This window comes from Motacilla alba, chromosome 3, assembly GCF_015832195.1.
Source record: "Motacilla alba alba isolate MOTALB_02 chromosome 3, Motacilla_alba_V1.0_pri, whole genome shotgun sequence".
In the NCBI taxonomy this organism is placed as follows: Eukaryota; Metazoa; Chordata; class Aves; order Passeriformes; family Motacillidae; genus Motacilla; species Motacilla alba.
Genome location: NC_052018.1, coordinates 77773656 through 77796960, shown reverse-complemented (window position 1 = coordinate 77796960; position 23305 = coordinate 77773656). Strand labels below are relative to the sequence as shown.

Here is a 23305-nt window from a genome sequence, read left to right as displayed (position 1 = left end):
AAAATAGAAGATAAAATTCCAGAATTTTGTAGTCAGGACACGGAATTGGAGCAAATAAGTAGAACAGGTGAAACAATGTCACTGCTTCCAGGATCTCCATCTCTTGACGTTTGAGCTCCTGTTTGTGTCAGACTCATGAAGCACCCACAATCTGCTGAAGGCTGCAGATCAGAAATGTGCTGTTTCTGGGCTCTTTTCTGTACAGGCCCTGCTGGGCAGTCACATGCTGTGGCAGATAGCACAGTGGGCACTCTTCTGGTCCTTGTCCCAGTCATTTGGATCTGACATCATTTGTAAATGCATGGAAGGTGGACACCGTTTTGGGGAGACATGGGGCACAAAGCCCAAAGAATGATGGTGCTTGAAACTTCCCCAAGCTGTCTCTAGCTGAACAGATTTCTCTAACTGTGTAGAGAAAAAATAAATTTAAAAAAGAAAAAATAATTATATTGTCCTGATTTATTTAGTTGTCTTAGCAGAAAGAACCAAGTTTTTCTGTCACACTCCCAGTGTGAGGTTTTTGGGCTGAAAGTCAAAGAAGTTTCTGTACTTGTAGCACAAGTATGTTCCTATAGTTGCATAAGATGTTCCTTATTTCAGTGACAACATTGTTTTGAGGCACAGTGAATACCTTAGTTCAAGCCTTTTAAGTACATTTTTTGTTTATATACATATCTGTATTATCCCATTATGTTTTGATGACATACTGATGTACAGATGGACTCCAGAGCAATTTTTGTTTTCTTGGTTTGTTTTTGTCTCTAAATGTAGGCTTTGTGATTGTGTCAAATACAGTGTGAATCACTCTCCCTTTATATAATGAAGGGAACTCATGTGTTTGGATGTCCCCCCTTCCCCTTATTTCTGTGTAGTGGTACCTCACATAGCCTCAATATTAAATAGATGAAGATTATGATTGCTTGTGAGTTAGCTGCTTTTTTTTCATTTCTATTAATGTCATAAGGTCTTTAAGAACAATTTTTATTACTCTGTAGGGTTTTGTTTTCTCTAGTATAACTAGTTACACACATGCATGCCTCCACTCATGCATGTCTTGACATCAAATGTGAAAAAATATTTATTTGAGGTTTTGGAGAAAATGAAGCAACATAATGACACTGGGGAAAATGGTCATTAAAATTCACAACCAATTTATCAGCAGGTGGACCTATACACTGCAGTAACAGAATGTGAGATGCTCTTCTAATTTGAGTTTCATGAAAAAGTCCTTTACTTTCAATATAATCAGGAGTCAGCAAAGGCAGTCAGGTCAGAGCAGAAACCCCATGTGCACAGGAGGATTTGACCCTTTTGGCACAATATCATGTGTTGTGGCACCGATTTCAGGTCTATATGCAGGATATGTGTATGTGTGTGTCTATAACTTCTGTTTATTAGCCACAAAATGGCCTTTTCTTTGAGAGAGATACCATCATAGTTTACAAAATTATGAAAAGCAGTATAGAGATTATGAGCTTCCTGTATTTTGTCTCTCCCCTGAAGGAGAGAAACTGTATGTATCTTTTAAAGGTATTTTTTTATGAAGTACTTACAGGTATTTCTTTTTGTTGTGCAGCAACTTTTCATAGATGTAACAAGTAATGAAGTTCACAGTGAGATAGCTGATGAGGTGACAGCTATGGACAACATGATTGCTGAACTTCAGGAGCTGAGCAACCAGCTGAGAGACCAGTGCTGACATATGGACCAAATTTTGGGACAGGATGACGATAATGACATGTTTCTTTTGCCACCAGTTTTGCTGATGAAATGGTAAACATTCTCAGGCAGCAACACCCTCAATAAACACTTTTCTGTACAGTGCTGTTCTTGTGGTCAGCTTTTTTCAAAGTTCCGGCTGCCTTTTAAGATTCTTTCTTACGTGGTCCCACTGTCTTACAAAGTTGCATGTTTTGGTTCTTCAGCCCCAGATTTCCTGGAAGAGAGCTGCTGGTTTGTAAGGTGATTATGGAGGATTAGTTCTGCCTGCTTCATCCACCTTGGTGCTGGGATGCTGGAGGATGCCCCACCCATCCCCACCCAGGGTGGGAGCAGGGGAGGTGCTGGTCTGGAGGAGATGAAGAATCAAACAGCAGAGGTGTGAGCTAAGCACAGCCCATTTCCCATTTTAATTCGGTGTTAATTGCTTACAGGATGGGAGTGGAGTCCTGAGAGCAAGAATTTAGTCTTTTTTTCTTCTTCAGCTAATACGGTTAAAGTAGAAGGCTGTTTGTTGCATTAGGATTTGCAAGCAGTTATTGCTTAAAGCAGAATTGGTTCGTTCAATATACATAACTTGTGTCCCGTGGGCAATATACTGGTACTTCATTTGGGTCTTTTATAGGCAGGGGGATTTCCCCCACTGAGGCAGCAATAAAACTGCAGTCTCATCTAAAATACTTACATCTGACTAGACCCAAGTGTCTTATTTTCATCTAGACTATTTTGCATGATTTCATTTTTCAGCATCTTTGCTACTGCTCTTCTTAAAATAAGATTTTTTTCAGGGTTTTCTAGAAACCTGTGTGAAATAATTCCCCCACATATATGGTTTTGGCTTGCTCCTCCCTATGGGAATGGAGCGGTTATCTATATTCTGGCTTTGTACCCTCCGTGGTATGATCTGTTGCTGAATGGTAGGAATTTTCTCCCTGAAGAGAAAGCCAGAAGGTATAAGTAAACCAAACAATTATTTTGACTTGAAGCCGCAGTACATGCATGTTGTTTGGTGCATGAAGGGGTGTAAACCATCTTGACACAATTGTAAAGCTGCACATCTTGGTAAGGCTCTGAGAATGGAGAATAAATTATTTGTTGACAGTATTTAAACATGAGATTCCCACAGAAATGGCCATCTTGGTTTACCTGCTAGTGAAGGATAGCTGGCTCCAAAACACCTCTTTGTTGAAATTGCCCAGAAAGAGAGGCGACATTATAAGTTTTTGCAGAGGGAATTTGCTTTAGCTGCTTCCATTTTGCTCATACATATGATGAGGAGTCCACCTGACTGAAAAAAAAAAGGACTGAGAGTTTTGCGACAGGCTAGTGCCGTTACTATCTTTTTGATATGTCATTATGTTTTGATGTAACTTAACCTTATTCACTAAGGAAAAGAAAGTATCTTTAAAACTATTATTTTGTTCCCAGCCCTAAGATTTTTAGGAAGAAAGGGTTTAGGTGTGGAATAGTTTTGTGGCAGAAAAATCTTCCATTTTTGTAGTAATCTTATGGCACATTTTAAACCAGAATTATATCTCATTATTAGCTTGAAAACATGAGATTTGAATTCTGTTATCTTGATTTAAAAGACAATAATTCTATTGAGTCTACCTGAGACACTTTTATAGCTGCAGTTAGGTGGTGCAGAACATGAAGCCGGATTCTTTTTTGTGTAATAGTTTCTGCCTATCATCTAAAAATGATAGATGGGAAAATAATACTTCATGTGGAATGTTAGAAGAGTCTATGAAAAAGCCTTCAAGTCCTTTTCCCTTTGATTTTGTTCTTTAGAAAATTCTTCCTGTTTCTTTACCTAAGATGGTAAAGTGAAAAATTCATTCTGCTCTTTCAGTGTCTCTTCCTTACAGTGCTTCACATGTTTTCTCAGCACAGATCTTTTCCCCATTTGTGCTTCCCTTAGTAAATGCACTGAATGTAAGCAGCTTTGTCTTTCACCTAACACAGGGAAAGCCTGGTGACAGCAGACAGGGTGTTCCTGCAGAGGGGCATGACTAGTGTTATGACAGCACATCAGTTTCCCTGTCACAATTAATGTAGCAAAGGGGAGATGTCTGCAGAGACTTATAAAGACCCAACTGAAATATGTACACACAATATACAGGGTGTGAAAGATGACAAGGCAGGAGCTGACTCATCATTAAGGAGTCTGGCTTTTCAGAGCAGATGATGCTAGAAGACCTCAGCCACTTTATCCATGAGACTGAACACCTGATATAAATCTCTCTACCAGGTATGTACTTGCTACCTCTTCCTGTGTATTGGTGGTGTTTTCATCTTCCTCAGGTACAAGGTGAGCCCATACTGTTTCTTTGGAGATCATCCAAAACTTTCCAGACATAAAAAGAAACATGTCAGTTTTGTGTGGTACTGATTTTCTGTGTTCATGCCAGCAGTATTTGGTTCAGAATAGTTTTAGGAGACCATTGTCATGAAGACAATGTCTCTATAAAAGCTCCGGCTGTCAAAAAAAAATCTGGCTAGTATTGAAAGAGGAAGAATCATTTCCTAAACAGACTTCAGACTTTTCAGCTCTCCATCTTATGGGAAGCGTCTGTCTTCTTACTTGGATCACTCTCATGACAGATGCAGAATCTTTGAGAGTTTAGCAAAACTGAACAGTCTTTTCTTGACATAGTTGTCACATTTGAAAATACCTCTATAACCCCTCTGTTATTTTCAAAGCTCTACGTACAGCGCATGCTACCTATTATTAATTAGTGTGGCATGAACTTGATTAAGAAGTAAGTTGCAGGAATGGCTTACAGTTCACAGTAGAACTTTGGGTACTTTCCTATCTTTTTTGTCTTTCTGACTTTAGAAGTATTGGAGTTCCCCCTTTTGATGTCTGTCTGTCATTAATGTGGTGTGACATAGAGGTAAAACAGATGAGTCTAGGTCTTTCAACGTCCCAGACAGGGAAAGTGACTGTCCCAGAGTCTGGAAGATGAGTATAAGCCAGGAAGTATGATGTATGAAAAAGAAGTAATTTTTGTGGTCTAAAAGGGTTTGTTATTATGTCTTTGACCTAATATGGTTCAATACATGATGTATTTTCAGCCCCTGGTGGTTAGAACCAAGGGAAGATCTTCTGATTCACCCAAAGGGCTGTGTCAGGCTGGGTGTGGTGGTAGAAGTTTTGTTGGGGTTGGGACATTACTCATGAGCTGAAGTGAATGTTCTTGGGGTTGGTGGGGCCACACTGACTCAGGCAGGTCATCCCAAGTACAGGCCAGTAAATGTGTTCCATGTCACATTGTTTTTGGTGTTCTTCCACCATGCTGACCAGTACATTCAGAAAGGCAGGCAGCTCTCATCCCATCATTCATGCAGAGCTCTGTACTAAAACTATGGAAAGAAATAAAGCTTTGAATAATTTTTCAGTTCTAAAAATGGTGCATGTTTATGTCAAATACAGTGGACACATTAACAAGATCAGCTTTTGCATGTGTACATACATTGGTTAAAACTATGCCCCTTCAAAATAAATAAGACAGAAAAAACCCCAGGTATTAATTTTACCCTACTTTAGAGAAGCTGTAAAGTCTCTTTGAAATTATTTTGACTTAGATTTTGACTTAGCTCTTCTGTTCAGAATTTCTGTCTCAATATTGGTGACTGACAGTACAGATGGACATAATGTATTTCAGGAGATAAAAGGAAGCTAAACAAACTCATTCTATTTCCAGAGGAATACAAATTAAAATAACATACAAGTACCTAATTTTTTCTTCATCTGCATTCATGCAGAGCTCTGTAGCAGAAGTGGATAAAAATAGGGAAAAGGTAACAGCTGATAGGGTACAACTTGGGTTCTCTGAACTTAAAATAAATTGGAATTTGATAGGAAATACATTACTGTAAAGAAGAAAATATTGCTATCAACTATATGAGTTGTTTTCAGTGTGATTACTCAAACTAGTGCTTTGTGTTTCAAAAATTGCTTTAAAAATGTATTTTAATTTTTTGTTTATATTGTGTCTATATATTTGTAAGCTTATATGTGTACATGTATAAACAAGCACATACAAACATGTATAGGATCTTGTGTCTGTTACAGAAAGTTATTAATTCTGAAGGTGTAAGAGGTACATTTACAGAAAGGTACAGCTCATGAAAGCTGAATGCATTACAGAGGCTGGAAATCAGACCAGATGTAGGAAAGTCATTCCTGTACATTTTACATGGTGTGTTTCAGGCATAAGACTTGCAAATAAGGTGAGCTTCACAAGTTACTGGCAAAAAAATGTTTACATTTATACAAAACCCAATGTAATACTGCAGTAGGGCAAGTTTTTGCAGCATTCAGGAGTACTTAAAAATAGTTAGGTTTCAATCAACCAGTAGCTTATTCAGGCATGTGCTCAGATATAGTAGCTGCATTCATTAGACAAACATTTCTACTAATCCTTCAGCTACACTAATAAAAGAGTTATCCTTTATGGGCTGAGTGTAGTAGCACAGGGTTCTCTCTTTGGCTATTGACCTCCTTCGAAGACCAAGGTCTAATCATTATTAGCGACAGTATTTGGTTTTCAGCAAATGAGTTGAAAATTGGTGACTTAACAGCATGTTGTTGGAATTCCTTACTGAAAATGGAGACAGCTTATATGGGAGCAGCTTATATGCTGTAGCTAAAGTGAATTTGTTTCTGCTCTTTAAACAAAGAAAGCTGTCAGACAGCAGCAGCTATCTTGATGGACATTTTGGTTTGGTTTGTTTTACTATTGTTATAGCATTTGTCCTTTCACTCACACTTTTTCCTTTGCACATTTGACTCCCTTGTTAAGGTAAGAAAACGTAAGTTTGTGGATTCAGGCTCTTCATTGAGCAAGACAAGGATGCCAAGTCAAGTAATTGTTGCTCTTCTCTGCTTAGTTAGATGAAAGAACTATTACAAATTTAATCCACTAATACTGATATAAACCTAAAATGATCCTCTGCAACAACAGAGTGGTTTAGGATTAAAAATCTATGTTAAATAACTGCTTTCTTTATAGAACTGTTTTCTAAGTTAACCTAAGTATGAATGTCCATTTTTCTGTTTCTAGTTTACTCTGACCTGAATGTTTTCTCAGAACACACCAAGAACCTTTTCATCACCAGTGATGTCATATGTCCCTTCTCAATTTTTTTCCTATTTATTTTACACCTCAGTAACCTGTGAGTCAACTGCAAGAGTTCTTGGCCAAAAATCAGTGTAACAAACGGGGCAAAGAAGTACCAGCCAAGAGCCATGCAATGGAAAACCGGGATTAACAGCATGAAGATCTTCAAAACTGCAAGTTAGCCTATTAATGACATCACTGCTGAAGTAAAGCAGCTACATTTTTAAAGTTGCTTTTAGAAGTTAACCCCTACAATTAATCTCTTTTCCAATGTCATCTCTAGATGAGCATCATATTCATTCTGTCGTAAGTGCAATCATTACATCCACTTCCAAGGATTTCTCCCGCTTAGGATCTGCTTTTCAGTTTCTGCTCACTCAAATGGTGATCCTACAAGCACGGAAACTGCCTTTGTGTTTCTTTCTCCACCCTCTCTGGCACAGACTTGACTTGCCTATCTTAGTGATCTCTCAGCCTTCTGTCAGTTTTGGGACCTTTGGTCCCTGGAAAAGCACTCCTAATTTTTATAGTTCTTTGTGTGCTTCTGTCTCACAGCAATTTCATTCTGTCCCTTTCCAGCAGTACTATCTCCCCTTCCCCTCCCTGCAAAAGTTCTTCCCTGCTTCTTTAACATTTGTCTATGAGGTCTTAATAGGAAAGATGCTAGCAAGGACCCTAAGATTGCAGCTATTGTAGAGAGTAACTGGCAGCAGCATGAAAATTTTAATTTGTAGTGAGGTGAGAGTTACTTGAAGGAGTGGGAAAAGGGCATTCTCCCCCTCTGTCTTGGCTGAGCCTCTTGGGGATGGCACAGAGGGCAAGGACCTTTGTGTTTTAGGGGAGTTAAGAGCACCATGAGAAAACTCAGACTGTGGAGGAAGAACAGCATCCCAGAGATGGTGGTGATGGTGCCTGTGGAACTGCTGAAACAAGGGAAAGAAGCTTAGCACTCTTCATCAGACAGGAAAGCACAAGTCTTTCCTTAGTGGAAGTTGAAGCAGTGAACAAGCAGACCATACACTGCCAGAGGGAGATGGCAGACCAACCAGAAATACCAGATGCAGCTGGAGAGGAAAGTAAGTCACGCTTTGGCAATAGCCCGAAGTTAGAAGAACCAACTTCAGGCACGAACACCAGTGTACTGCAGGACTTGGAACAGCCCATGTGATCTGAGGGATTGTCTGTCAGGGAATGCTCCTGAGGTACCAGCAATTTTTTTTACTTGTTTTATTTGTAGCAGTCCATCTTCCATGGTTCAGGTTTTGCTATTGTCAATGCTTTCACCTCCTGTTAGGGAGATTTTTAATTTGACTGTAAATTCTACGCAGTCCTAAAGCCAGGTATAGTGAACACAGTGTCAGTCAGTCTGCATCTTCTGTTTGCAAGTGAAAAACAGGCAAGTAATTCATAAGCTTGGCAAGTTACTAAATCAGATAATTTTTGTAGTCTTAATTTATTGTCATGCTAAGCAGAGAAGGGTTTTTTGTAGCTGAAGTGTGTATTGCATTTGGTCTGTACTTCACAAGGGCTTTTACTACCCTTTTTACCCCTAAGAAAGCTGATAGGTGGATAAAGCCAGTTGTAAAGAATCGATGTAGAATAACTTACGCAGTTCCAAACAGAACTTTAAATTGAGTCCTGTCTAATTTATTAATTAATGGAGGAAGGAGAAAAAAGTAACTGGCCATGGAAACAGCATGAGAAGTGAAGTCCATAAAATGAACTGAAGCAGTGACAGTACCAAGGATGCACAGTGTTAGGACACCATTCAGAGGTGGCACAGGCAGTGAGATGCTCGCTGCTGCCTGCATGTGCTGTTTCACTGCAGAAAGAGTTGTCAAATCCTGATTCTTACATGTTCCAAATCAGAACTATAGCAATCTTCTGGCAAGCTATTAATCAGGAACATTGGCACTGAGGTAGGTGGGATTTTTCCATGTTTCCTGAGCATCTTGGATGAAGAGTCAGTCTGAGGTTAAACATTTGCTAATCCTGTTTCCTTGGTATCTTGTGTCTATTATACTCTTAAATGTGTCATGCTCTTGGATAAAACCAAGAGTTTTCTGCTTTGATTGGTTTACACCAAATGCCTGACTTACTGCAGGTATTGCAGACCACTCTTAAAACACACAAGCCCACACGTCTCTTGTTTGTAGTGATCCTCCCTCCAGCTCGAGGCAAAGCAAAGCAATCTGGAATGTTCTCTTCACAAGGTGACATGTCTGAAACTGTAGGGTTTTTTCCTAGTTTCTCATTCCTGCATGTGAATGCTCCCACCTGCTACTGCAGTGTTTGAGTGCCTGCTGCATAATATCACTGGCTATAACCAAGTCTCTGGTGGATATCATGGTGGAGCTTTTGATTTATGCCCTTTCAAGCATTCTGCCTGAGGCTAAATTTCAGAGTTTCTAGTTAAGGTTTTATTATTTCCATGAGGTTTAACTGAGTGAAAAAGATACCTTTTTGTGAATACTGTGGTGGGATGATTTGTTTATTGGTTTGGTTTCTAAAAGGAAAGTTTTGCAATTTTTTTTTTCTTCTAAAAGCAGTTGAATCCTGTATTGTTTTGCTGGCAATACCTTTAGCTGAGTGATCAGTTTGATGCTACATAGAGAATCTTGGGAAGCTGAGCCAAGGAACTTTGGAAAGTATTTAGATCTTTTCTGGATATTTTCTCATACATTCATGCTAGAAGTTATTTTGCGCATTGCAAATTATTTTTATTTTTCATACAAGTCTACTTGGTGTGAAAGTATTGGGGCAGCAATGAAGGTAGCTTACTGTGACAGCAGTGAACACAACTGGGATATGTTGTCACATCCTGCCTGCAGGTGTTTTGGATGTAATGCAGATACACTTACCTTCCAAGTCATAAATCCAAAGGAAAACCTGATATCCTTCCTTATGCTGCTTCTTGCTGTAATGACATTTCTACAGCAAGATTCTGCGTCAGTGAAAACAAATGGGGTTTGTGTTATGGGATGGCAAGGTAGTATCTGTGCAGACAAGCAATTGCATTTGAGTTGTTTCAAGCATTCATGCCTTGATTTATTGTCACTGAAATTTAATATAGGGTGTTTTGGTTTTTTTCTTCAGACTTTCTCTCTGAGAGTTCTAGTGAAAATATTGCATCACCACTTCAGGAATGGAGCAGCAGTGTTATTTTGATCTGTCAAATGCAGAGGCCGTGAACTTCCCCTGAGAAACTCGGTGGAACAGCCTTTCTGCTCACTTGAGGATTTGTAGTTTAAAGAATGCTTCCTAAAACTGAGGTTTCACAGTTTAAAACAGTAGCTCTCATAACTTGTTCCGCATGTGAGCCTGATTTTTTTGCATATTCTCATTGGATGCAGTGGAGAAAAGTTACCTCTATGTGTGTGTAGATTTATCAGGCCAAAACCCAGCACTATAGTAAGAACAATATCCTTGAAAAAGTAGTGATTCTTCAAACTTACTTAAACTTAGTCTTGTCAGCCTTAAATGTGCCTTTCTGCAAGCTTAAATCTGTTTAGACTTCATGAGTATTTCAAAACCTGTTTGGAAAAATAATTTTTTTAAAAAGTAGATTTAAGGGGAAAATATCTGAAATCATCTTTAACATATAAAATCCCCACAGCAGTCATGCATCTCTTTGACAGAAGCTTAAAAATAACGTTGGCTGTAATGCTTGGCAAAATTGTGTGTGTGCAAGGGCACGTAAGTGCATGGGTTTGTGCCTTTTAAAGGCGAACAATGCTAACACGTCTTTACAAATTACTGTCCCGTTTGCTCTTGATACCATCAGTGATCTCAGAACAGCTCTGGAGATGGTGTTTAATTGTGGCAGAATGAGGGCATGGATATAAAATTGTTTTATATGTCTCACTCGTAAATATTGACTGCAGTGCAGCCATGGGGTGGGAGGGTTTAGGAGATGGGGGTTGGAAGATCTCAGGGCTCAGCTCTGTGCCTGCGGTTGGAAAGGATGATGTAGCAATGCTCTCACTAAGAATCCCAGTTAAGAGAGATTTGAATTACTCTTCAGACTTTTCTCATTTATGAACAAAATCTAGATAAGAATATGCACACTGTCCTCGTCCCTATTTGCTTTTTTTGCCTCTAAGCCACAGTAGCAGGAAAGCCTCCATGAGCTATCGTCAGAACCATGCAACGAACAAGATGCCCACTTTTCCAGGCATCAGGCTTTTCCTTTGCCTTCCAGCACTTTGATGCCCAAGAAAGGCATTGAGATATAAGTGTGTGTTGTTGACAGCAGGGGACATGCACAGCCATTCTTGCTTCTCTTTTCTCCTTTCTTGCTTGCGGCTTTTGCCACCAAATTCTTCTTTCTAAGGACCCATAAGGGACAGATAATGGCCTCCCAGTTTCCTATTTATCTTTCCTTCTCTTCCCTGGACTCTGAGAGGGGGCCTTATAGGAAGGAATAACAGCTTTTGTCTGCATTCAATGAAGGGGTTCTTTGACACCCTGCTCCCTCCAGCATTACAGGAACACCCTCTGAATAGTGCAAATTTTGCAGCTGCTGGTTCTGTTGCATCTTCCTTGCCTTCAATCACCACACATTAGCCTTCCCTGCTGCAACTCATTAACAGCTGTCTTGTTTTCAGGATGCTCTTTGAGAGGCTGTGTACCTCCCCAGAACACTCTTTCCCCTGCAGCACGGCTTTTCTGGAATCAGGAAAATTGGGAAATCCCTCCAGGTCCCACTGCTCCAGCATAGTCCCCAAAGAGGAACCTACAGGGTTCACAGGTAGAGTTTGGACAGAAAGTCCCTGGCAGACTTGGCTACTCCCTCTTAACCCTTGAGTCAGCAAAGGTAATGCAGATGGCTCAAGGAGGAGAATGAGAGTGCAGAGACTTCTGATCCTTTTTCTTAGCTTCTCTCAAATGAAAGGGAGACTGGAATTGGGGTTTCTCATTGAAGTGTTAAGTGAAGTGCCGCTGTGCCTTAAGAAAGAGATACTCAAGTAATGTGGTGTGGGGGGGAAGGCAAATATTTTCTTATGCATTTATAAAATCTTAGGAATGGAAAAATAAAGCTGTTTAGTCACTGAGGTTCAGACAGCAAACTGAGATCTCAGTTGCGGCTGAGATCCCCCAGGCATGGGCACTGCACACATCCCAAGCAGTCCCTGTTGCAAGAGCTGAGAATTACAGGAACGTCTGGTAGGATGTCAGCCTGCTCTGGGATGGCATGGCAGAGCTCACATCCACACAGAGAAACACTTCTCCTCCAAACGTGGGACTCAGCTGGGAATGGTCCGTGGCCTGTCCTAATGTCCAAACTTGAACTGTGCCCGCATAGTGCTTGGAAGAGAGTTAGCTGGCCTCAGCCAAAAGCATGCCAGAGGCCATTCTACCAATTCAGCTGGGGGAGTGACTGGGGTGGGTCTGTGCTCAGACACTGTTAGTTTGACCAGTCTAGACATAGCTGAAGAATACAGTTCCTACTCCAGGAAAACCACAGCCCAATGATTGCCAAATAGGCTGAGGAGTAAGAACGTCAGTCTCCAGTACATTCATTTTATGTACAAATTACTGTGAACTCTTTTGAGCAGCTGGAGGAGATATGAGGTAAGGCCTTGTAAAAAAGCAAAGGGCTTTGCAGGTGACCTTAGACCCATTGGTTTTAGATGTAGTTATACATATGGAAGATGTCCCAGAAGTGACCTTGGGGAGCTGACAAAGAGAAGCTTGTTGCCCTGACAGAAAAATAAGCCACAGATGGAAGAAGTGGTAGATAACAGCAGTCTTGACAAGAAAACATAAAAGAGGACAAGACTGAATTAAGCCAGGCTTGAAGGTTTTAGTCTTCAAATGACTGATAAGGGAGAATAATTAAACAGGAAAGGGTAAAGAGATGGGAACCATAAAATAATCAAACTTGCTAGTGAGTAGTAACCGCTAAAATTAACTACTTTCTTCTGCCCCCTGAAGAAGAATTTTGATCTTCTGCATTCATTTAATCCTATCTCCACCTTTATGGTTTTTTTAATATAGTACACTTTTCTGAGTATGTAGCAGATGGTGAATATAGCAGATGTAACTTCTATATACAGTCATAGAACATACATATATATGCAGCTGCACAGAATATATATTAATGGCTCAAATATAGAAATATAACCGTAGAGGGGTTTAATTTGTAGGAAGAAATAGAAATCCAAAATTCATGCATGCCTGCAGTCCCCCATGTGCTATATTCCAGCTACAGCTGACAGCACTGGTGGGACAGGCAGGCCATAGCTGTCTGCTTTGTAAAGAACCTGTAAATTTGACAGCAGATGGACTCATCCTACGGCTGACTGGCAAAAGAAGGTGTAGCTGTTGTCTTCTCTAACCCCATTTTATGTGTCCCTGGTCATGAAGCACAACCTTGTGATGGGCACGCTGCCACCATTTCTGTCAGTCTGTCCACATCTCTACACAGAAGGGAAGAGAGATGTAGAATCTGACCCTCTGGAATATTTCCCTGTCTTCCCCTTGATATTGGCATAATACTGACTGAGCTATATGAAGGGTGTTGGGAAATAAATCCCAGCCCTAACTCTTAGCTGCATCTAGTGGGGCACTTTTAACACTGTTTGGAAGATTTCAATTTCATTGACCTTCAGGCATGACTTATTTTTGTGCTCTGAGTATTTTTAAGATGAACCCAGAGGAACTAGCTCCTAAATAACTCTCTGATGAGAGTGGAGGAGGACACATGGTGTTGCCGTTTCCAATAGCTTTGAAGGGTCTGGAAAGTCCCCGAGTGGTGTTTTCAGCTTGGGAGAGAATTTTCTAAATGTAGAAAGCATGAGCCATGGAGTAGTCTTTGTTGCCAGAACTCTGAGTGAGGGAAAGAGGTTGGTTTTTGGCATGTCAAACCTTCCCTGTCCAGCCTTGTGCAGCTGATGGCACCCTGCAGGGATCACTGTAACTCAGGTGTGGTGCACTCTGGCTTCCAGGGCCCCAGGGAGTTTGTGTGTGTTGTTTGTGGCTGTGCCCTGGGGGTGAGCACCTGTATGGAAAGATAGAAAACAGTCAACTTCCCACTTTAAGTATGGGATACTTGCAAATAAACTGGAGAGAAACACACTGTAGGCTGGGGACACTGCAGCAGGTTTTTTGGTGGCACCAGGATCCTTCCATCTCAGCTGAGAAGTGTCAGCTCCAGGCTGGAATTGTGACCAAGCACGTGCTTCTCTGGCTGTGCATGCCGCAGGTCACCGGCCCTGGATCTCTGCTCATCCAGAACAGTCAGGCTGAGGAAGCTGCTCTTCACCTCCCCCCAGATGATGTCTCTGGTGGTCCTGTGTGGTTGGCCATCCGTGCCACACATAGAAAGGATGATGAAGCTCTCAAGTGCTGAATGTCTTCTGGCAGTCTGCTCCCAGTGGGGTTATGCTTGGAGCAATTGCGTTAAGGGAAGGCTACAAGAGTGGATAGTTGGCATAGTCTCCAAATCTCACTAGTCTCAAGCTACTCAGCAAAATAAATATATTCCTGAAGGCACCCTCTTGGGTTTTTTTCTTTCTGGGGAGTAAGAAAAGGATCTGAATCAGGGCTCTGTGCTGCACGGACAGGGTATTTAAATGATATTTCTCCTCTCAGTTAGGACTGCAGGGGGTTTGCTTTCTTAGAGAAAAAGCAGCAGAAGAATAAAGACACAGACTGCTGGGTAAATTGATAACTGGTAGTGGCTACAGCCTAATTACTGTGTCTACAAATCTGATTAACTTTTTTCATCTTTTTTTTTTCTGAGATTTTTTTGAGTAATCACTGCTATTACTTGTAAACAAAAATTTTATAAGGTGTGAAATTCCTATACTGCTGTGTTTATCGTGATTCCTGACCTTATTCCACAGGGGAAGGGTGTAGCTCAGCTTGGCATAAGCAATCCTGTGCCAGATGTGGGGTAGTTCATAATAAGAAATGTTATTTACAGAGATGGGAGGAGAGGAAGGAATCAGAGGATCAAGGTCCCAGATAGTCTGGTATGTTCAGGATCAGATGTCTTTGGTAAGTGCATTGGAGCACTTAATGCCTTAATTTGTGTTTCGCAGGATGCCGGGCTCTTGTGGATCATTTCTCTTTTCAATCAGCATATGCCTACATATAGCTTACTGCCATTCCAGTCATAGCCCTTGTTTATGTCACTAACAGACCTCATCACATTTGACTGTTATTTTTACATAACAACTAAATCAGTGGAGGACCATGGAATATGCAGTGTACAAATTCTGAAATTAGCTTGAATGTATGCATCACTATGATTTTAAAAATGGTGAAGGGACTTAAAGAAATGATGCTTAAGTGCCACAGAGTTTAGGTAGTGAGGGTTCTGGTGTTAGTTAACCATTTACAAGCACAGAAGCATTTAGGTTCAAAAAGACCCTTAAGATAATCAAATCCAACCATTAATGCAGCACTGCCAAGTCCGCCACTAAATCACGGCCCTAATAAATGCCCTGTCTACACATCTATTAAATATCTCCAGGGCTGGTGACTCAACCACTGAGTTACAGACAAAGATTGATTAGGGAATACATCAATGCAATTCACTGAAGTTACTGAAAAAAAGGAAACAATGTAAAAAAAAATAAATGCAAAATGACTTGAGGAATAATCTGTAAACACTGAAGAGAGGCATGTATATATCATCTAAGAATCTGTAATTGTCTGGGATTTCAAGAGGTAAAATTCCCCTATCTAAACATCTCCATTCAATGGAAAATTGCATTTAATTGAAGCAATACTAGTCAGCTCTGCACAGGACATGGAAACTTGCTTATGGGGCAGAGCATTCTGTGAGGCAGAGAGTAGTTATGGCATGCCAAGCTAAAAAAAATCAGCAGGTATTTCTTTCATTAGAGAATTCTCAGTATTTTCCCTCTTATCAGTGTTTCTTGTAGCTCATCTGGTCCTCTGTTACCTCTTGCATTCTGTTGTTCCTCCAGTCACTTAAAACCTGGGTGGAGACAACTGAAAATTGGACTTGAAGTTGTGAGAAGACATATAAAGCAGCTCTCATGGTAAGGGAATAAACTGGAAATGGTGGAGATAGCAAAATGAATCAACTTTTAAGGTCCAAAGAGAAAGATCATGGGGATTTTACTTTAAAAGGGCTGAGAGAAACAAAGAGGACTTAAAAGAGTAAAAATAAAGACTTGGTTTAAGTGAGGCTTAAGAAGGGTAAGGAAAATACTAATCTACAGCAGTATTAATCTGACTACAGCCATGAAGTGTTTTCCTGTCAACCTAGTAACTGGGAACAATATAGACCAGGGACTAAACTGAGGAACTTTTGATTTGTGTGACTGCAGACCTTCACAGACTACACTTTCTTTGTGAAGAAAAATGAAAAAATATAAGAAAAGGATGAAAAAATAAGAGGTGTGGGGCAATTAGTAAATCTTTCAAGCAATTGCCCTTGAGACCCAGTGAATGGATCTCTGTCCATACCAATGTGAATATTTCATGTGTGGTCTGTGGTCACATTCACCCTCTCCATTTTCTGAGGCTTTTGAGCTAGAGTCTGGTGAGGTTCATGGTGGTTGTCCATTGGGTTTGAGGTGAATTTGGGTTGTTTTTCTTTGAAGTCTGTAGCCTGCTTCCTGAAACAGACCTGAAAAATGTATGCCAGTATATATCTATACTAACAGGCCACCAGGGAAGAGGGCTGCTGAGCCTTGCTTTTTCAGACTGGTCACACTGGAGAGCAGAAAAGATCCAATTCTTTGACCTGGGCCCAAGTCTTCAGGTTGTTTTTGTGAATGTTGGTGCAATCACAATAGCAGAAGCTTTCCAGGATGTTGAGGGTATTTTGTGTGTGTATGTGTGAAATCCAGAATTTGAAGGAGAGATTATTACAGTTTTGTAACTTGCTTTAATGTTTGAAGAGTGCCAACCATCAAGAGCTCAGAGGGACTTTTGTGACTAAATTTCCTTCTCTCCCAAACAAAGTGAGAATTCCAAGAAGTGAAAAAGTATACTCACAACACTTGATTAGAAATAACAGTTAAAGATTTTGTATACCTCATTTCTGAGTTGACCAGCTATGAGACATCAAAATAGGCTTGGGGGTTTTTATTTATGTTTTCAAAGTTTGCTCTCTGATAATTAATCTTGTTTCAGATGTTTTGGCATGCAAAACCACTGCTGAAAATTTAGGACACTATATTCTGCTGAAAAGAAAATTCTGAACAGCTTGCTTTCAGGCTTTTTTATGTTGTTTTTTTCCCCTCCATGTTCTGCTAAAGATTTACTTGTTAAAAATCAGGCATCATGTGTTGGCAAGTAGGCAAGTAGTTTAAATTGTTCATTCTTTGTTGTTCTCAGTAGATTTGTGTCATGGTTTGTTTGTGCAAACCTTTGCTCAACTCTCATGTGTTTCATAGGTCACCAGTTTGTCTTGCTGTGGATGGCAGTAGGACTGTACATTTTGGTGAGTTAGGTAGACAACTTGCAGCAGAAGTACTTAGTGAAAAAGAAAAAAAATCCAGACTTGCACATGTCTACAGTACAGTGCTCTTCTTCAGAAATCCTGGAACAGCCATTTTGTTTAACAAGGAAATTTTGTGGCAGCAGAACTAATGAAGCCTGGTTTCCTATAGTTTTTTGTCTCATGGGTGATTGACTTTCACTATCTAAGAGGATGTGAGCCCCAGGCAAAGCTTTTCCCATCAGTGGGGTGTTTATATAAGGGATTTCTCCCATGAGGCTTCTCTCATATCTTGAACTCACAACTGCAAGTTTTCTCAGAGCCAGGACTCTGATAGCATCTCTACGCATCTGTCTATTTTCAGGAAGAAAAAGGAGGAATTTGGCTGTCATTCACAAGTCTACCAGTGTTAGAAACTGGTTGGAAATATCATTAAGAAATTGATGGAATGAATACACAGGTGAGCACAAAATGAACGATCACATAGGCTCCAATTTTGTAGGAAATTCTAGTGAAAATAACAGGACATGACAGGATGCAGTACTGCAGTGACTATCAGAGATATTTTGTGTGCTTGAAAACCCTGGTTCAAAGTTTTTCCCATAAGAGAAAGCAGATCTTATGATTTATTTCCAGGTTTTCAGTGTTGTGTGCACAACAGCAGATGTGGACTATGCCCCAAAAATAGTGGTTTTGTCTTTTTATTTTGGCAAGACCATATAACTACCAACATGAGCAGTTGATTAGCTATGCCCTTTAATCCAGATTTCATAGTTTTTCACCTCAGAACACAAGATTTTCATTTCAGCCCTACTACAGAAGCTTGTGCTGGTAAATGTTAAGTCTAATCTTTAGTTTTCACAATTGCACACTCATTCATAATTGCATAGGTAATTATCCAGTCAAATGCAAACTAAACACTATTATTTTTTTTAAGAATTATGTTCTTCAGTGCAGTCCACTGAAACAACTTCTAGCACTTCATGTATATATTTGGATGGTAAAGGCAAAGTCATAAAGAGATAGTCCTAGTGCAGCCAGGATACAGCAATGCCTATATTAAAGCCAGCGAAGTAAAATTCTAATGTGTATCCTTTGATGTTCTGCCCCAGTGATGCAATACAAATGTACATTTTAATGGTGCTTTTATAGTACTTGAACTCTTGGCTGTATTGAAATGCAATTTTTCAATCTTGATGTTTTTGGAACTTGTTGAGAGTGTAATATGCATGGTTTTTATAGATCCCAGAGAGACCTCCCTCAAACTTTTCTTTTACCTACTCACAGAAAATCCTCCCTTGTTTGGGTGCTAGGGAACCCTTGTGAATTAGTCACAGTCAGTGAGGTAAGAAATGGAGTTTGAGCTAGCTGTCTATATTTTAATTAAATGAGAAACTCTGGATTCTCACTAGACAGATTCTTAGGTTTGAACTTTACTCCTTCTCCTTAGAGTCTCAACTGCTGGAAATTTCCTGACTTCTTTTAAATGACTTTTATTTTTGTGAGAGTGTCCCATGCAATTTTTAAGAACTGCTGGAGAAATAAACTGCTTACAGTATCTAGAACTTTTCAGTTATCCATTTCCAGAGACTCTGGAGAGGTATTAGTAGCACCAGTTCACTTATGGGGAACTTGAGGCACAGAAGATTGAAGTGACTTGCTCCAGACCATCCAGCAAGTAAGAAACAGAACAAGAGTTAGGGGTTTGTACTTCTACCTTGTGCCACATCCATTCAGACACAAGCTGCAGCCATCAGGAGAGGAGAAGACATGTCACATGCTAGCAGTGAATACCAGAGATTTTGACCTTCAGAAATGGAAACTTGGTTCATTAAACAGAGTGTTTGAAGAGTAGAAACAGTTGGATATTGGCACGTTCTGAAATTCAGACAGCTTGCACCAGTGTGCTGGCAAGGAGAAGCTCATGTGTCTGCTTCCATTAGGAGGAGGCATGCATCCATGGCTGAGTCCATCTTCATGTGATTTTTTTTTTTCTCACTCAATGAAAAAATGCTTTTGAGGGTACAGAATGTTTTTGTACTGTTTTCTTCAGTGTTCAGCTGTGATGGAGGCTCTCATGGGAGAAAGAATTACCCTTCCTTTCCCTCTGTGCAGACACTTCATATTCCTTTAGATACTGTCTGGTCTCATATTTTACTAGATGAGCCATCTCATCATCTTAATCATAACCTAAACAAGCTAGTTTTGTCCTTGTGTACCACAGTAGGAGCCTGGGCATAACAGACCAAATTTTGAACTTCTGCCCTGGATTGTGCTGTCTTACCTGCATTTCTAGAGGTGGAGAAGTATTTGTGCTGTTCTTCCTGCATCCAGTGCCTCAAATCACAGCTTTTCAGAGGATGAACATAGCTCATAGGGTTTTTTTTGCTTCTCTCGCAGGCTTCCTCAGTCAGAGAGGTAGGCAAAATAATAGCTTTACATGTTCTTCTGCAAAAGGGAAGGAACAGCAAGAAACTGTGGGACTTGATGACTAGTGGGACTTGATGAGAAACGATGGGACTTGATGAGTAGTAGGACTTGATGAGAAACTCCAGAGAGAGAGACTCAGTTTTGATATATTTTTAAGTGATCCTTTTTTGCTTATGGCATTCAGAATGCCAGTGGCACCCATTATATAACACAGTCACAACATAGGAACTGAAATGTGAACTCCAAACAAACAGTAGAGAAGGAGGGGATCTGTTTACATCTGTTTTAAAGGAGAGCACTGTAAACATAACACTGAAATCTTCCAGTGGAATTTTCTTAGCAGCAGTGAAGGGTAAGTTTGTATAAGGAACATTGCCCAACAACATGTCCCCCTACTTTAACATGTCCCCAAGTCCTAAAGCTGTGTAGTGTTGTTTTGTGCTGGTGAACAATCTTGTGTGTGCACTCAATTCTTTTTTTCCACTAACAACCCAAACTGTGGGCCAGGGGAGATCAAGATGAGGTTTTCATTTCATTCAGAGCTCTGGAATCCAGCCCACTGGAACTTGTATCTTTTGAAGCTCTAATAATTAGCATTCCTACATTCCTTAAACTGCAGCACTCACCAAAATGTGCTTCCTGCAGAGCTGAATGAGGGCAAAGACATTGTTTCACCAGCAGGCAGAAAAGCATGGCAACTCTTCCTGGAAGGAGTCCTGCTGGTGTGGGGTTGATTGAAGAGGATTCACCTGAGCTGGGAGTGGCCAGAAGGCTCCTGGCCCCTTTACAAATACAGGAGGTATGTGTGATATGGCTCTCTTTAGTCCTCTTTTTTTTTAACTTATTTAAGAAATAGTCTATTTCTCATCCTAGGCCTCTGCTTATTGTAGACATGCTCAGTGTCCCTGTTAATCTAAATGTGGAAGCAGATTTAAGAAATTTGTCTTGACCCTCCAAAAAGGATGTGATTTCTATTGTGAGGATACGTCTTTTTTTCCCAGACCACTTCCTCCCTCGTGGGAAAGGAGGCCAAGTGAGGCCCTAACAGTGACCTAACAAAGACTGTCCTCTGAATCAGCTCCCAGATAAGCAGAAATCACTTGGAAATTGCAAAGACAAGGGAGTGTCAATAGGTAATATTTCACACACATTAGAAGAGTGTGGCCAAAAGAAGGAACCACAATCCTCCGCTGAAGTGCCAAGGAATCCATTTGGCCTTTTGGTATGGCACAGTCCTTGCTGACTTTCATTCGCATGTGATGTCTCGGGGTCTGTGGTGTGACCATGACACACAGTTTACCTCATTTAGAGTTTTCTCAAGCTATGATCTCAGAATAGTTGTGAAGTCCACTCCTTGTCCCAAGGAAGGATCCGTTAAACCAGCATCACTTTGTCATACAGATCTGTCTGGTCTGTTCTGAATACCGCCCATAATGAGCTCTCCAGACAAACTCGCCAGTGTTTAGTTTTCTTTTTTGTTAGAGGACTCCTTTCCCCAGGTTTCTCGTACTGCAAATGAACCATATTGCTTCTTATCCTGTCTATGCTGGACCTGGAAAATAGTTTGTTCCTCTCCTTTTCTTTTTGCAGCCTTATGCACCAAAGATTGTTCTCAAGTCTCTTCTCAGCCTTTTTCTGTAAACGACTTGTTTATTCTGTCTTTCCCTGTATGTCAGGTTTTCTGAACCTCAGATTAGTTTCCATCGCCCCCCTCAGGGCTATCTCCATTTGGCTCCATCTGTGAAGTGTGGAGTCCAAACGGGGCAGAGCTGAGCTCTTTCCCATGCTGAGAAGGGAAAGCATCTAACCTTTCTATGTGTTTCACAGTCCTACCAGCATTTGCCATTTCAGCACTTAGGCCAACAATTGTTCCCCAATTTGAGGGTGAAGCAAAAATCTCTAACCCATGAGAAAAGCAAAGCAGGTACTCAGACATCACATTTCAGATACTGTTGGCTCCAGGTGGACTGGTGGCTGAACCCACAGAGGGATCTCACTTGGCTCCCCTTCTTTCTTCTCTGTCTGCTCAGAAAGGGTGACAAGGTGTGGCTTGCCAAGGCAGGCTGCCAACAGCTGAAATTTCCTGTACAGCTGTAGAAATAAATAACTATTGAGTTCCCTGGTTCCCATCACTCCCTTTCCCTGGCTCTGCTTTGCCCTTTCTAGCTGAAGTATCCTTCTTTGCCAACTACTTGTGGAGGGAGGCACCTAGGATCGCAGAGTGCACTCCGCATCTCTTCCCTCTCTCTTCTCATGCCCACCTTTTTTTTTTGGAAGGACACAGATGAGATTTTTGGGGTGTTTGATGCTGCATGGCTAGTGCCCACCTCTTGATATGCTGGGCTTTTTCTGGTATGACCTGCTTAGAATCACAAAAGCTGTGGCTTGGTTACATATAGGGCTTCACAATGCCAGAGATGGCTTTTCCTGTGTCATCTTAATTAATTAAGAACAAAAGGAAAGTGATGGAAAGATTAATGCTTTGACTGTCCATGCTCTAGATGCTATTAGAGACCTTAATTCCATAGCAATTGATTGCAAATATCCAGTGACTATTGATGCAAATATGCCATGATTTACTCTCACCATGGGCTTCATTTAGGTACCTAATGTCAGTCTGTGGTACCATACACAGTCTTTGAAATGCAGCTTTTATAACTATTCTTTGCTGTAATGAAAACCAGAATTCTTTCAAGAGCTGAACAATAAAATTGTTAGGCATTTGTTTTTCTAGCTAAACTTCCAGTGACAAAATATTTAAGGCATACAGTGCAATTGGTTTTCATCTGAGAGATGGGATGGATGATATCAGGGTATAAAATGTACGTTATTCTTTGTATGTACAATTTTGTATTATGTAAGTAAACGTACTTTTAAAAATATAGTGAGAAATCTTTCACTCAAAACAAATATTATGTTCTGTGTGTTTACAGAATCTAAGGATCTGCTCTTTCTGCCTTTTTATTTTAAATCTCTGTGACTTGAACTTGATTTTCTAAGTTTCCACAAGACTGTCCAAATTGGTTTGCTCTTAGAGCCATATTTTAAAGTTTATTTTCAATTTCTCTTGCAGTCTATCTAGTATTTATCAGTTCCAGGAACAATTTTGACACAGAGACTGTGTCATTTTTCAATTCGGTGTGTTTTTAGTGGCTTTATATTTCTTATAGATAAAGCATAATTGTTTGCTGTTTAGCTGGCAGATGAGAACTTCACTTACAAGAAAAGAAGGTAGGGATACAGAATTCCAACAGCAAATATAATTGTGATGAAATTACTGCATGAGATTTTATGGCTCATGTTATTAGCCATAATAACATGATGGTTTTAGGAGGCAGGGCTGGAGACCAGCTGTGGGACCTGCTCACAAAACGTGACATAGGGATAGAAGTTTCAACCCATGGCTTCTGGGTTGAAGTGCCTCACAGTAGTAGAACTCCTTAATAAGTCACCTCATTTAGAGTTTTCTTAAGCTATGATCTCAGAAAAGTTGTGAAGTCCACAGACTTCACAAGAGGGAATAGCAGCAGTGATTATCAGGAGGCAGAGGCAATATTTTCTGTGGAATTAGCAGGCAGCTTGGATGGCAGATGCAGGCAGCCAT

At 40.4% G+C, this 23305-nt stretch overlaps 1 protein-coding gene across 1 annotated transcript in view; it reads left to right on the top strand.

Moving 5' to 3' along the window:
- Nucleotides 1-1821, top strand: part of TTC27 (tetratricopeptide repeat domain 27) — a 114726-nt gene extending 112905 nt beyond the window's left edge. Inside the window, exon 20 of the mRNA XM_038131413.1 lies at nucleotides 1577-1821. Coding sequence (XP_037987341.1) covers nucleotides 1577-1699 — 123 coding nt within the window. The 3' untranslated portion in view covers nucleotides 1700-1821. The remainder of the gene's footprint in view (nucleotides 1-1576) is intronic.
- Nucleotides 1822-23305: the final 21484 nt, after the last annotated feature.